Source organism: Akebia trifoliata, chromosome 12, assembly GCF_017979445.1.
Source record: "Akebia trifoliata isolate Shusen 1 chromosome 12, ASM1797944v1, whole genome shotgun sequence".
Lineage (NCBI taxonomy): Eukaryota > Viridiplantae > Streptophyta > Magnoliopsida > Ranunculales > Lardizabalaceae > Akebia > Akebia trifoliata.
This window is the reverse complement of record NC_141386.1, coordinates 29723343-29737574: the sequence shown is the minus strand read 5'-3', so window position 1 is coordinate 29737574 and position 14232 is coordinate 29723343. Positions and strand designations below refer to the sequence as shown.

The window sequence follows — 14232 nt, the reverse complement described above, 5'->3', positions numbered from 1 at the left end:
GCAAGGCCGTCCTTTTTTTTTTTTTTAGGAAGAGTAATCGGGGGTTAAGGCAAACCCAGACCAGAATATATAAACAAGAAAAAAGAGAGTTATAATCTCTCATAGGGGGTCCTAATGGCATCCTTCCTTACGATAGGCATCAACTCGGTAAGAAGATTAGAAGCGAAAACAATCATATTGTCTTAAGAACTTAACAAGGAAGCAAACTTGTCAGTGTGTCTATTGAATTCTCTAAAAGTGAAATTGAAGTAAAAGTTACCATATGTAAAGCATAGAATTCAGATTTTGTTTGCTAAAGACTTGACTCTCCATGGGCATTGAATTTCCTGGTTAAGGATCTGAATAGCTAACAGTGAGTTGGCTTCCACAATAAGCAATCGCAAGTCTAATGATTGAGCTTAACAAATACCCTCCAAGATTACTTTGAGTTTGTGCCAAAGGACTAATTTCCCTCTAGAACATTTCACAATAACACTTGACACCTTCCCCTGTTATTATAGATAACAAGCCCTTGCCCACCAAGATCACCTCTGAAGGAGTCATTAGAGTTCAACTTCCAATGGCGAGCCAAGGAAGCCATCCACTTACAAATTATGGGAGAAGGAGTATTAAACCTTAAAGAGATACTCCTATTGTCCAAGAAGTCTTTATTGTGTTGTAGATCCAAATCCAATAAACCTTGGCTGTCAAACCTGACTTTGATATCATCTTCAATAGGTTTTAGAAGGCGCTTTGGAAGATTCTTCTACATCTCTCTCTCTCTCTCTGAATATTGTATAGGTAAGCATAGAAGATGGATTCTTTAATGTTGACTGTAGACACGTGATTTATTCATTTTTGAATATATCAACCACTTTAGGGGGGGATTTTGGAGTCGCCACCATTCATTTTGGAAAAGGGTATGAATGATCACCCAGATTGCATTTTTTGAAAAATACGTCATTTTCGATATTTTAGTGACTCTCATATGAATATGACTCATTTGGTTCATCTTTTGATTTAAGGTAAGGGAATCCATTTTATGGAATAGGGAAGATATTAGACACCCTGCTCTATCCACCGTTGGTGGTAACCTCGGATTCGGTCCATTTTTGAAAATAAAAAGATATCGAAGATATCGGATGTGTGTCCTCAAATTTGATGAACTTTGATGTTGGTTCAATCAATTAAAGGAACCCTTATTAAAAAAGGGGCCTTCGATGACTCAAAACATTGTAGTGTGTATGCAAAAATGTAAAGAAGGGGGTATAAAAAGAAAAGGAAAAGTTGGAGGGGAGAGAGATGGGTGATTTTTGTCCAAAACCCACATTGTTCTTCTTGGCCTTCATTGGCTTTATTCAAAATATGAGTCTCCTTTGAATTTCCTTGACTTGCTTGAAAGAGTTGAGCGTTGAGAGAAAATTGAGAGTTGAGTATTGAGGGTTAAGAGTTGAGGTGAGTTGAGAGTTGAAATTAAAGGGATGAGTATAATAGTGAGAAAGAGTGATTTTTCTTATGAGACTTGGGATTTTTTTAAAGGAGATGAGGGGGTATTTATAGGGGTTTAAAGATACTTTAGAGATATAATAGGGTGAAATGTTGGGAGAGTAGAGAATGTCATGAGTTTTGAAGGTGGGTATGAAATTTAGAGTTAGGATGAGGGTAGTTGTGTAATGAAGGTAAATGGATGATTTTTTTACCCAAATGGTTTGGATCCTACCCAACCCATTTAAGTGGAATGTTTGGTGAGGTGGGATGATAGGTGTTTAAGATGGTGGTTGTGATGGAATGGTGTTTGGTTTAAGAGAATGGAGGGTGTAGAAGGGTGGTTGAGAGGGTGAAGGAGATGGTGACATGCGGCAAGATGTGTGGAGATTAAATGTTTAGATGAATTGATAGGAGAGAATGAGTATTTGATTTGAGAGGAGGGGTATAGGTTTAGTTTGTAGACAATGATAGTGATAGATTAGGAGAAGGTGATGGTTGGTTAGTAGGGAGTGATGATGATAGGTTAAGGGGATGTGTGGGTTGATGTGATTTTTTTAGAGAAAAAATAATGAGATAGTTAATTTTTTAGATAAAGGTAATGGAAATTGGTAGTTTGATGAGGGAGGTGAGATAGGGTGATGACATGTGTTATTTTCGATGAAAAAGTGATGATTGGTTTGATGTGGGTGATGGTTTGTAGGTTCAGGTTATGAGTTGAATATGAGTTTGGACTTATTAGTGTTGGGCTTAGATTTTAGAAATGATTTTAGGTTTTAAGAATTGTTTTGGATCATTTTGGATAGGATTTTTGATGGTGCGTAAGTTTTGGGGTTTAAGTAAAAGTGGGTAAAACTTAAATTAGGGGAGAGGTAATGAAAGATTGATTTAGGAGGGTTGAAGGTTTATGGGCCTTAGGTGAGCTTAGGGTATTTTTTATTCGGGAGCGGAGCGATGAAGGTTATTGGAAGTGGTGGGTATCCCAAGTATTGTTTTTTAATTTTATTTATTTTTTGAGGTTTTTTTAAATCATTTGATTGATTAGAATGCCACGTGTTGGCAAATCGAGTTTTTTAGGGCTGTTGGTAAATTTTATTAAAAATCGAGTGTTTTTAATTTCGAGAGCGGAACGGTGAAGGTGGGGGTAGGTCAAGTCCTTTTTTATGGGTCCACTAGTCCCTTAGGGGGATCTTAGGAGCCTTTGGTTATATTAAAGCGTCGCATTTTGATAAATTGGACCTTTTAAGCCCGTCGACTAAATTTATTGAAAATCTGATATTTTTGGGCCCTCTCGAATGGGGCCCGTTTAAATTGGGGTGTCTACATTGACAATAGACAATCTACTTCTGAATTTGTTGCATACCCATTGAAGTTCTCAGTTCCAATCTTCAACCAATTTTCTATAGTTCATTTATGGAGAATTCTACCCCCGAAGCTCCTTGGCAAACCCACATCTCATGAAAGGTGGTCATCGTTCTCTTCTGCCACTCTACAAAAGTGGCAAATTGATTGGTTTGTGATATCTCTTTGCATAAGCCTAGTATGAGTTTTAATGCCTATACTCATAACTTGCCAAGTTATGCAACAATGCCTTTGGTTACTCTGGTTGTTTCACATAATTTGAGCTCACTGTTTATCTATCCCCTGAGGTACAAGGCCTTGATATGTTGATTTGGTTGAAAATTCTCCTTTAAGAGATGGGATCCGAATTAACTTATCCAAGTCATCTCTATCGACTTTTCACAATTCTAACTTCCTCTCATATCTGATCCATAAACCTAGGAGCTGAATGGGGATCATCCATGGACCGTCATTTTCTTTCCTTAAAAAAAAAAAAAAAAAAAAAATCTCGATTTTCATATTCCATCTTGAGAAAGTCATCTAATTTGTTTTTTTTTAGAAAAAATATCAACTATCAAATGACTAATTGAATCAAGGGCAAATTTACAATGCCCCTACAAAAATCATAAAAATCTATATATTACTGAGCTATTGTGACAAATATTAATGGCTGATAAAAAATCTACCACCATTGCCCCCATAATTTTTTTTTTTTCTAATCTTAGTTCCTCCCACAATATATTTTTTTTACTCCAAGTTGCCCCGACAATTTTTTTTCTACTCTTAGCTGCCTCCACATAGGCAAAATCTTGGCTCTACCCCTAAATTGAATGGTGACCTTGTCACCTAAACCCAAAGATGAAAACCACGGATTTTTTAGGAAAATAAGAGCATTTGGTAGTTGTTCGAAGATGAGGGTATTCCAAATGTTTTTGTTTGTATTTTTATAATGCATCACATAAGACTATGGTGGAGGAATCATGCAATTAATTTGAAATGCAAGGGATGTCTCAAATATTTACCAAATGACTATGTATTAATAAGCCCCTCATCGATAGGGAAGAATGGTTAAATCTTCGTATTATTACAAAATTATGTTACATTTGGATGAATGTGAAAAAAAAAAAAAATTAATTAACTGGACTATCAATGAGAGCATCCTAAATTCAATAGTTTTTGTCAAATAACATCTTTGCATTGAAATAATCAATGTGTCTGTAGAATTTGTCTTTACTCGTGTATGCACCTTAGCAATGACTATTTATTAACGAGTCATCACAGCCGAACTCAAAAAAACCACTCAAAATTCGCTTGCTGATGTGGCATGTGCACAAAATCATAAATTTTTTTCCTCAGGATACACAAGTAAAATATCCATGGTTCTATGCACATGCCACATTAGCGAGTGAATTTTGAGTACACTTTTTGAGTCAAGTTATCATTATTCTTTATTAATTTGATAGTACTAATTTCTAAGCCCTATAAAATGGGTTAGGGACGGAGCTGCCCTAAATTTTTTGGCACCTCTATAGTTTTAGTAATTATTCAGAGAAACCCCTGTCTTTTGAAACAAGAGATATGCCTTCTATCTTTTTACAATCACCCCCCCCCCCCCTCCCCCTCCCCCCCCTCTTTCCTTTTTTATTTTGTCCTTGCTCGTGCCTTTCCCTCAATTTTTTGCTCCTCCTCATTTTTTTGGGTGATTTAAACACCACTTGGTGAATATTTTACATATCATTGTATTTTTCGATATGAGGACATACCTCTTTTCTCATTCCCAATCTTCAACCTCTCGTATATATATATTTTTTTTGATGACTTGGACTAGGGGTGCAATTTGATTTGATTCTAATCAAGAACTGAATCAAACCAATCCAGAGCAAAATGATAGCTTTGGGCTGGTTTGGTTCGATTTGGGACAAGTTGTTGTTCGATCCTAGGTTAATTAAATAGAGAACCAAACACTTGTATAATAAAGGCTTATACATTAATTTGTCAAATTATTTTAGGAGTTAGGATATAGATTAATGACTTTTTTTATTTTTATGAAGAAATTAATAATTTTTATTATGGATATATGAATGGCTTATTATGCCAAATTTCATGTTTATTGTTTATTTATTTTTCTCATTAAAATTAAAGAGATTCTATTGCTGCATCAAATTTTGCTAAAGCCACACCGATCATATGTAAATCACCAAAAAATTAGCATAAATCCTAGGGGTGACATTAGCAAAAGTTGGCATGGAAATAGAAGTTCTCTACAAATTAATGTATTGCGTCAAATCATTCTTTTTTGAGAATTGACAACCTATAGAACCGAATCAAACCAAATCGACCTTAGTTTGATTTGATTCAATTGCCATTTTCGTTCGGTTATGGTTTTTATTTAGTGGAACTTTCTTGTAGCAGTTCAGTTCCAATTTGGCCCCAAACCAAACCAAGTTGCACTTCTAATATAAACACATCTCTACATTTTGTGAATAGTTGAGACATCCTGTGTGTTCAAACCGAAGACATGCTCCTTTCAACCATGTTGCCGCCTTCAAATTTTTGGGTGATTTAGACCCGCTTCAATATTTAAAAAAATATTTGAAATACGCCTTAAGTGAGGACATGCCCCTTCGACTTTCTTCTTCTTTCGTAGACTATAAAAAATTAACCTAAATACCCTCATTTTCAATCACTATCAAAAAATCCTGAATTTTTCTTTCATAAAACACTTCATCTTCAAGCTCTTCAACCTCTATAAACTAATTTTAATTTATTTAATCCCATCTTCAATCCATCGTGTTGAACCTCATCTTAATTCCTTGCAAAAAATCCCAATTTTTTATAATAAAAAACTCTTATCATTTTCTACTTCAAAAATAATGTTTTGATCTTTAGGTTTAACACTATGGTAGAAAAATTTGTTCGAGAGGTGGAAGACTGGGAAGAGAAACCAAGGGGATTTTGATTTCATGTTGAAGATGTGAGTAATGAGGTAATTTGCATTAATCCATTAGAGAATGCTGAGGTTTAGGGGGTATGTAGACATTTTAAATCAATATGGACTATTGAATTAATGTTATTTATTATTATTTTTTTCTTTTTGAACAATGAATTAATTATTATCGTAGAATGATTATTCTACATAAATAATAATGTTCGAACAATATGACATTTATTTTTAATGATTATTAACGATTTAAAATACAACTCAATAATCCATATGACCTCACAAGTGGAGTGAAAAGAAAAATAACTAATCAAAATTTTCAATCCCAAACCTTGCCCTCACCTGGTTGGCCAGGGCGGAGACTTGGGTAGTTCATAGTTTTCAACCTCCAAGATAAACTATTTTTAACCCATTTAACCTCTTGTAGAAAACACATAATTTTTTCCACCCTAAAATCCATCACATTCTACTTCCCAAAAATCATCGTTTATTCTCAAGGTTCGAAGGTTGAAGAAGATCTAAAATCCAGAGGTTGAAGATGAGGGTATTTAAGTCATTTTAGTTAATCTTTCAAGTAGACAAAGGTCAAGGGGCAGGCAATCAGTTTGAAAATACAGGGGTATCTAAAAAACTCACCAAAATATAGGGAGGCATATCTCCATCACCAAGGTGAACATAAAGACTAAAGTACCCTCACTTCAAACGATGCAAGGTCAACTGGTCAAGACTAGAGTCAACTTGACACCATCCACATATTATCGCATACTCAAAAATCTGACAAACTCCACAGCCATGGATCGAAAGCTCACAACATGGCGACGACATCGATTCTGCAATTCTCTTCCTCGACACTCTCCACATCTTTCAAGCTCCAAAGCTCTAACGCTAGAAATCCAAATCGTTCGAGAACTCATCAATGTCAGCAGAAATCCATCATTTCCTGCTCAACGACCACAAATGAAGCTCTATTAGCCAAAAATGATCTTCTTGGACTCATTTCAGACGAAGAAAGAGGGATTAAAACGGAAGGAAACCCTTCAAAACGATCGAAGATCATCAAAGCGATCGAAGCCATGGAAGTTCTAGGCAAGGATTCGATCACAACTGGTTCTTCGCTATCGGCTACATGGAGGATGCTTTGGACTACAGAAAAGGAACAACTTTTCATCATAAAGAATGCTAACCTCTTCGGAACCCAGACTGGAGACGTGTTACAGGTCATAGATGTTGAGAGAAGTGTTCTCAACAATGTCATTACGTTTCCTCCATCAGGTGTTTTCTTTGTTCGATCGAATATTGAAGTTGTTTCCCCTCAGAGAGTGAATTTCAGGTAATTTTGGGTTTTTTTAGATAGAATTGTTTCTTCAATTTTTTCTTGTACGAGTTTTCCCTGAATTTTATTAGTTCTCTTTTGTAGATTTACTAGTGCAGTTCTACGCGGGAAGAATTGGGAGTTTCCATTGCCGCCTTTTGGACAGGGGTGGTAAGTAAAGTTCTCATTTCCTGGTTTTAAATTGCATTAATGAAGGTACATGGTTAATCCAAAGATGAAATTTCTAGCACATTTTAAGTAAATTTGAGAAATTTTGATAAGGTCTTTGGATCTATTTGATATAAGTCTAAGATGAATTGGGGATAGCATTACGCATCAATGTTTTCCGATGTTAAGGTGTGAGGCAAAGGCGCTTGGCCAGGTAGGGTCTCGACGCCTAAGCCTCTCCCATCCATTGTATTTTTAAATAAATAATATTAAAAAACCAAAAAAAAAAAAACTATATGACAGCCAACCACCTATTTCCAAATTCAAATCCACACAATTGAATTCCAAGTTTTAACAATAAGTAATTTTTTTTTTAATTGTAAATAACTATTATATAGTTATTGCAAATATACAGCTAAGTATTATTTTTCAATAACTTCTTATGTATAATAATAAATACTACAAAAAAATTATTGATAATCAACTCAACTCAATGATTTTCTTTGCATATATTACTGCTAGAGCTTGCCCGTGCCTACTGACACGATCATCCTCTTTGGGGTTAAGAGGGTAGAAGAGGAAAGAAAATAAATTGGAAGGACATTATAGAAAAGGGGGAGAGGAGAAGAGGAAAGACAATAAAGTTGAAGGTTATTATTGGAAAAATGGTGAAAAGAGGAAAGACAATGTATAAAGTTGAAAGGATATTTTTGGAAAGGGGTAAAAGAGGCAAAGCAATACAATTTGAGGGGTATTCTTGGAAAAGAAGAGAAAAGACAATAGTTGAAAGCTGCCCTCAAGATGGTTCGAAATTTAATCCGTACCCCTCTTTGTGTGGAGATACACATTTCGGGGGCGGGGGGGGGGGGGGGGGGGGTGTCAATTTTCCTGTTTTATTATAGGGGGGAATTAAAAAAAAAAAAAACCAAAAAGTACTATTTTTTGTAAAATTACAAAAAAGAACCAAAATCGGCACTTCAAGTGATGCTACTTTTTTTTTTAATGTTTAAATTTGGCACTTGAAGTGCCTCAATCTTGAAGCTCTTCAACACACAAACCTTACTTTATGAATCTGACTTCTATGATTTACTTGATAAGATTGCAAATCTTATTAAGGGTCGTTGGGCCCATAGGTATTATTAAATTAGCAATCCAACAGCATAGATTTCTAGATTTCATGGACAAATTCAGATTTGAAAAAAAAAAAAATTCAAAAAATAAATCTTTTTGAGTTTGATCGTAGATATTGAAAATGGATGGCTATTGAACTCTCAAATTAAAAACTAAAATTCAACGGTGGAAATTAACCTTTTTTTTTTTTTTAAATTCTTGTTAAAGCTCTTAGAATTTTTCCCTTTATAATCTTGTGCATTAGATCATGTTTTGGGATGCCACAAATTGATGTGCAGCAGATCATATTTTTGGATGCCACCAATTGATGTGCTTAGAATCCACTCCAAAAACACTTGGCATCCAAAAACATGATCTGATGCACATGATTATAAAACACCAAATTCTAAGAGCTTTAAAGCAAGTTTTTTATAAAAAAATTAGTTAATTTCCACCATATAATTTTAGTTTTGAATTTTTTCTTTCGAATCTAAGTTTGTCCATGAAATCTAGAAGTTTATGTTGTGGATTGCTAATTTAATAATACATGTGGGCCCACGACCCTTAGTTAGATTTGCAATCTTATCAAGTTAGTCATAGTAGTCTGATTCATAAAGTAAGGTTTATGCGTTGAAGAGCTTCAAGATTGCGGCACTTCAAGTGCTGATTTAAAAAAAAAAAAAAGTAGCACCACTTGAAGTGCCGATTTTGGGGTTTTTTTTTTGTTTTTTGTAATTTTACAAAAAAATAGTACTTTTTTTATAAATAATTATTTAATTTGTTTTTTTTAATACTTTCCCCATTATTATAGTGTATATTTGATTTCATTTTGAAGTGTTTCTATTATTTTGTATGCGAGCAACAACAAAGAAATAAAAGTAAATATGAAATTTATAAAATCTTGCGTAGTTAGCCAAAAAAAGAGAGTAAAGAAGTAAAAAAGTGATAAGAAGAAGAAGAGAGGAAGAAATGTATTATTTAAAAAGAATAAAATAGAAAAGTTTATGTGAGGTGTATATCTTGGCCGAAAGTCGTATGCCTTTTGGGTGCTTCTTGGTCTGAAGCGAAAGCCTTAGCTACTTTTATATTTCAACCTTATGCCTTAGGGCGTTTTTAACAGGCCTCATCTTGAGGCATGCCTGGAAGCGTAGGCCTCACACACTTCTAAAAATACTGTTTCGCATTTCAACGTTTTTCCTCTGTCATATCAGATTTCTTGTGTCTAGATGTTTGATGTTAGTAGTTGCAGCCGAGACGAGTTATGTCATATATGTAATTATTTTTCTAAGAAATTGTTGCCGTTATTGAGACTTCAGATTCTACTTCTCGCTTATGTCATGCCTATCTGGGGAACTAGTTTCATGTAAAAAAGTATTACTATACGCCTTAGGCCCTTACTATAAATATTTGTTTCTTTTACCAAACGGGGACTATTGAACTGGATCTGTCGGAACTGAAATAGGACCATAGATATCTTCATTTAAACTTCTCAATCGATCCTTGAACTTGCCCCGTTTTTCCAACATCTTCTTTCCTCCTGTAATGAGGTTGCTTGCTTTATGATTTCCTTCAAAATATATGATATTTTTGAAAGTTCCTCATTTGACTTTGATCACTTAATATTTTTTGGATAATCTGAATTATGTTGAGCCCAACACATTTTCCTCTATGAACTTTTCTTTTTTTCTATATCTTGTTGGTGCCTTTTGTGTCCTGCTCTAGTTTATTTTTTGAAATTTCTACCAATGGCACTCAATTCATTATGTTCAGGGGCGGATTTACATTGGGGGCTAGTGCCCCCACAAGAATTTTCAAAGTCTATGGTTTAGTGAGCTATTGTGACAGATTTTAGTAGAGGATAAAAAAATCTGCCACTATTGCCCCCACAAAAATAAATTCACTCCCAGTTGCCCCCACAATTATTTTTTTTCACTCTTAGTCGCCCCCACAAAAAAAATTCTACTCTTGGTTACCCCCACATGGACAAAATCCTGGCTCAGCCCCTGATTATGTTCATGGGAGTGGGAAAAATAAATAACGTGGTGATCAACAATTAACCTTTTGAAGTAATCAAACCGCTATTCATTTTATTTAGATTGGGTGTTTATGGGAATTTTTCTTCCTCTTTGGAACAAGACACTGCAAGGCAGAGGCTACTTCATTTGATGGCATTTAAATAAAATGTGAAAAATATATTCAGAAATTCTGAGAGAACAAAACAAAAGCAAGAAAGGTTATATTATGGCTTTGCGCAAGTAGTCACATCCCTGGTTGTTACAGTATGTCGTTGCAACGTAGATGTCAGGCCAGGGTCTTATCCTTTGTAACTCTATTAACCTCTTGTCTCTTAATAATAATTTCTCATTTCTCCTGCAACAAAATATATCAAGGTCAGTGAAATGTATCTCATTTCTGTAGGTTTGAATCCGTTTACCTTGATGATGAGATTCGAGTTGTAAAGGATATTCGCAACGACTATTTGGTTGTTGATCGTGCACCTTATAGTTGGAAGGAGTGAAAAGCAGGGAATTGGTAATCTACCCTTCATTGATTTCATGTTTTGGATGATTTCACAAGTTCACACCTATTTCAACTCCAATAAAACGTTTGAGATGGTTGAACATCTGCTGCTAGTTTCTTATAAGACTTCACATCCTACTCTATCCACACTTTTGTTGAGCTGCTCAATTCTCGTTGGATTAAAAAACAGTATAGTCAAGGCTAGCACCTTGGTGCGCTTCAAGGTGGGGTGGGCCAAAGGTGCCTTAATAAATGTGAGGCGGGGCAGTGTAAGTGAAGAGTACCAAGGCACATGCCTTGACTGCATCTCAGTCAAGGTGCAAGGCGCACGCCTCACTTAAAATGGAATAAAATAAATAGATTTTATTTGTATAGTCTTTACATACCAAAAAACAAAAAAAGTTGAAAGGTACATTTTTTACCAATAAAAAAGGTTTAATTTTCATTTTTTTTCCATTTTTATTTGTCCCGAGCCCATTAGGTTGGGTTAGGGCATAGTCGACTTAGGCCCACTAGGGATATAGGGCTGGTCTAAGGTACAACCCGCTTCTTTAGGGCTCAACCAAGCCTGGACCGGACCCACCCACCAACAGCCCTAATTGTTGTTGTGGTGCAACAATAACGACACATGTTGTTGGCCTACTTATACTTCTCTTTATCTCGTTCTTCCTCTCTAATTTCTCTGTTATTGCCAACCCTTCTTCTTTTTGAAGTATACTGAATGAATATTTTACCTTATTTATAAAGTTCATATTTATACGTGTTATAATTGAGAAATATCTAAAATCTATCCTTAACTATTTTTTTTTATTTTAATTATATTATAATTTTATTGTGCCTTGCTTCACTCAGGTGTGCACCTCATCTTGCGCCTTTTGCCTTAACTGCACTGGTCGAAAAAATGGTAGTCCTTTAGCAGCTTCATCATAAATAAACTATCAAACTATCTCAATTTTTTCTATGCCAATAAGCCATGTGCCACAGTAACAGGATTATTGTCTCAACAAATCCTCCATTTTTTGATAGTTAAGCAGAATTATAGTCTTCGATTTTCCTTTGTGTGTGGGCTTCTACATGTGTACACATTTACCCTCAATGCGGTTTAACATCTGCTTGAAGTACCAGTTTTTAAACCTTTGTTTTCTAATATTAGTTTCTTAAGCTTCTTTGCTTCTTAACTGAAATCATTGAAACTTGTCCTGCATCTGCAGGTTTGAATGCATATACCTAGACAGTGAGATTCGAGTTGCTAAGGACATCCGAGGAGATTATTTAGTTGTAGATCGTGCCCCTTATAGTTGGAAAGAATGAAGATGCAATAACATGGTATTGTGCCCTCATTCTTTTTGTTGTAGATATTATCACACCAGTGACATCATCTGTTCTTTACTAAGCCAATAAAAATGAGTTTCTTGCTCGACTGTGCACACTACATTCTTCCTACACCCCCTCCATCATCCAAGTTTTCTAGCAATGCTCCATAGTTCCAGCTTTACAATTAAAGAATATGATTACTTCGTCTCAATAATTTTAGCCTTACGAGGATTACTTCATCACTTGTTCGCACAGGATTTTTCATGAAATAAGATGGGGAAAATGTTAATTCTTTGTTTTTAAATTTTGGTCACATTCGTTTGATTGACCGCACAGCATTTTCATGAAAGAAGAGTGCTATTTTCTTCAAAAACAGATGGAGTTAAGTCGCCATAAATTACTTTCTCTATCCAGAAAAAATAATTTAGAACACCAATTTTGGAACAATGAGAAAACAGATATTGTAAATCGAACAATTTACAGCCCCGAGGGGTTGACTAAATGGCAATTTCGGACCGATAAGCAGTTAATGCCTGTGGGTCATGACTGATAAGCAATTAATGCCCGTGAGTCATGAGTACGATACCTAATATGAGCATTAATTCCTCAGGGGCCACCCATGAGGGTGTACCTTCACTTACCTGTTTCGTGTGATGTGTGGGTGTTGCACGTGCCTTGGGACTAGTCCTTACTCCACTTGAGAATGAAGGTGTATATATCACCTATTTCATAAAAAGTTATTCGCACTCCAAGTACGATTATGTATAACAAGGATAGATTATTGAACGGTTCAGGGGATAGAGTACAACTCTTTGCAGGTTTGAACCAATTGCTTTACAGTAATTGTGTTTCTAGTTCCAGCTGCTCTCCAGTCGAGTGTCAAGAGATGGGGTTTACAAAAGATCGCGGCCCAGGGCCGAGTACGAAAGGGACTCGTTTGTAGCTGGTAATCCGTCGTCCATTGAGATTGATAAAGGGAATCCTGTTCCTATCCCTGATTTATGATCAGCAAGTCGTGTGAAACCATGTCTTTTATTAAAACAATGCGTGGAACTCAACAAATTGGGCACATGGATGACCTGATTTGATAATGATACCATGACAAGGAAATAAATATATTTGTAACAATATCATCTATTTTTTCTAACCCTACCCTTCCTTGAGGCTCTCAATCAAACGTACACCTGACATCATAAGAAGCATCTAGAGATCACTATTGGTTTTTAAGAAATCAACTCAGGTTTTCTAAAGATCCGTCTACTCGAGGATCCCTAGGTGCATCCTTTTCATCTTAACTGTTCATTTGATAGAGTGTCGAACGTCATTTCATTACTTTCATGTTATTTTAATATCACATTTTAATGAACTAATCTTACAATCATGTGATAATTGTATCAAATAGGAGCAAAACTCAAATATAAATTACGTTTTTTATGTCATTGATCAAACTTTTGTCATCTATTTTTTATTTACGACGAGTAAGCGATGAGGTTGGTGGGCCATTCACCCTATATTTTATCTCAATTGCCTTTCCAATAATCCAAAAGCGATGTATTGTTTTAAAATAATGCTGAAGTGACCTCAAGATTGAACCTCACATCGTACGCCCTGATGCGAAAGTATATGGGACCCATAGATGCTTTTCTTGAGATTTCATGTCTAGAAGTGCGATTTGAGTTTCAATCTTGAGTTCACTCCAACACGACTCAATAAGAAATAACCTTTATTTATAAGATAATGCTGAAGTAACATTAAAATATACATGGTGGGATGTATCTCAATGAAAACATCTATGGTTTTAACACACATCCACTTCAGAAATGTAGATTTTAATGTTACTCCAGCATGACTTATTTGTAAGATGGGGTGTAAGCTAAGAGTTTTGAAGTCACCACTTTTTATTGTTTGAGTTCACTCCTTTTTATTTGAGTTCAACACTAGTAAAATCCACCCATTTTCAATTTTTGAGTTTTTTCAACTAAAATACATGGAAAGATCAACTAAAGACAGATAACAACTTGTTTAGATGATTTCAAACAAAAAGAATCATTCTTGATCGATT

At 35.2% G+C, this 14232-nt stretch overlaps 1 protein-coding gene across 4 annotated transcripts; it reads left to right on the top strand.

Moving 5' to 3' along the window:
• Positions 1-6520: 6520 nt before the first annotated feature.
• Positions 6521-12283, top strand: LOC147389375 (Plastid-lipid associated protein PAP / fibrillin family protein). Of its 4 annotated transcripts, XR_015170838.1 has the most exons (5): positions 6522-7076; positions 7164-7229; positions 10755-10868; positions 11709-11760; positions 12068-12283. XR_015170838.1 is itself a non-coding variant. In XM_086419243.1 (4 exons), the coding sequence occupies exons 1-4, from the start codon at positions 6559-6561 to the stop codon at positions 12071-12073; spliced, it is 642 nt and encodes a 213-aa protein (XP_086275369.1). In that variant the 5' UTR covers positions 6521-6558; the 3' UTR covers positions 12074-12283. The 4 variants fall into 4 exon arrangements, 3 of the variants coding, with proteins under 3 accessions (XP_086275369.1, XP_086275367.1, XP_086275368.1); XM_086419243.1 differs by lacking the exon at positions 10755-10868 and having other exon boundaries at positions 6521-7076; XM_086419241.1 differs by lacking the exon at positions 11709-11760.
• Positions 12284-14232: the final 1949 nt, after the last annotated feature.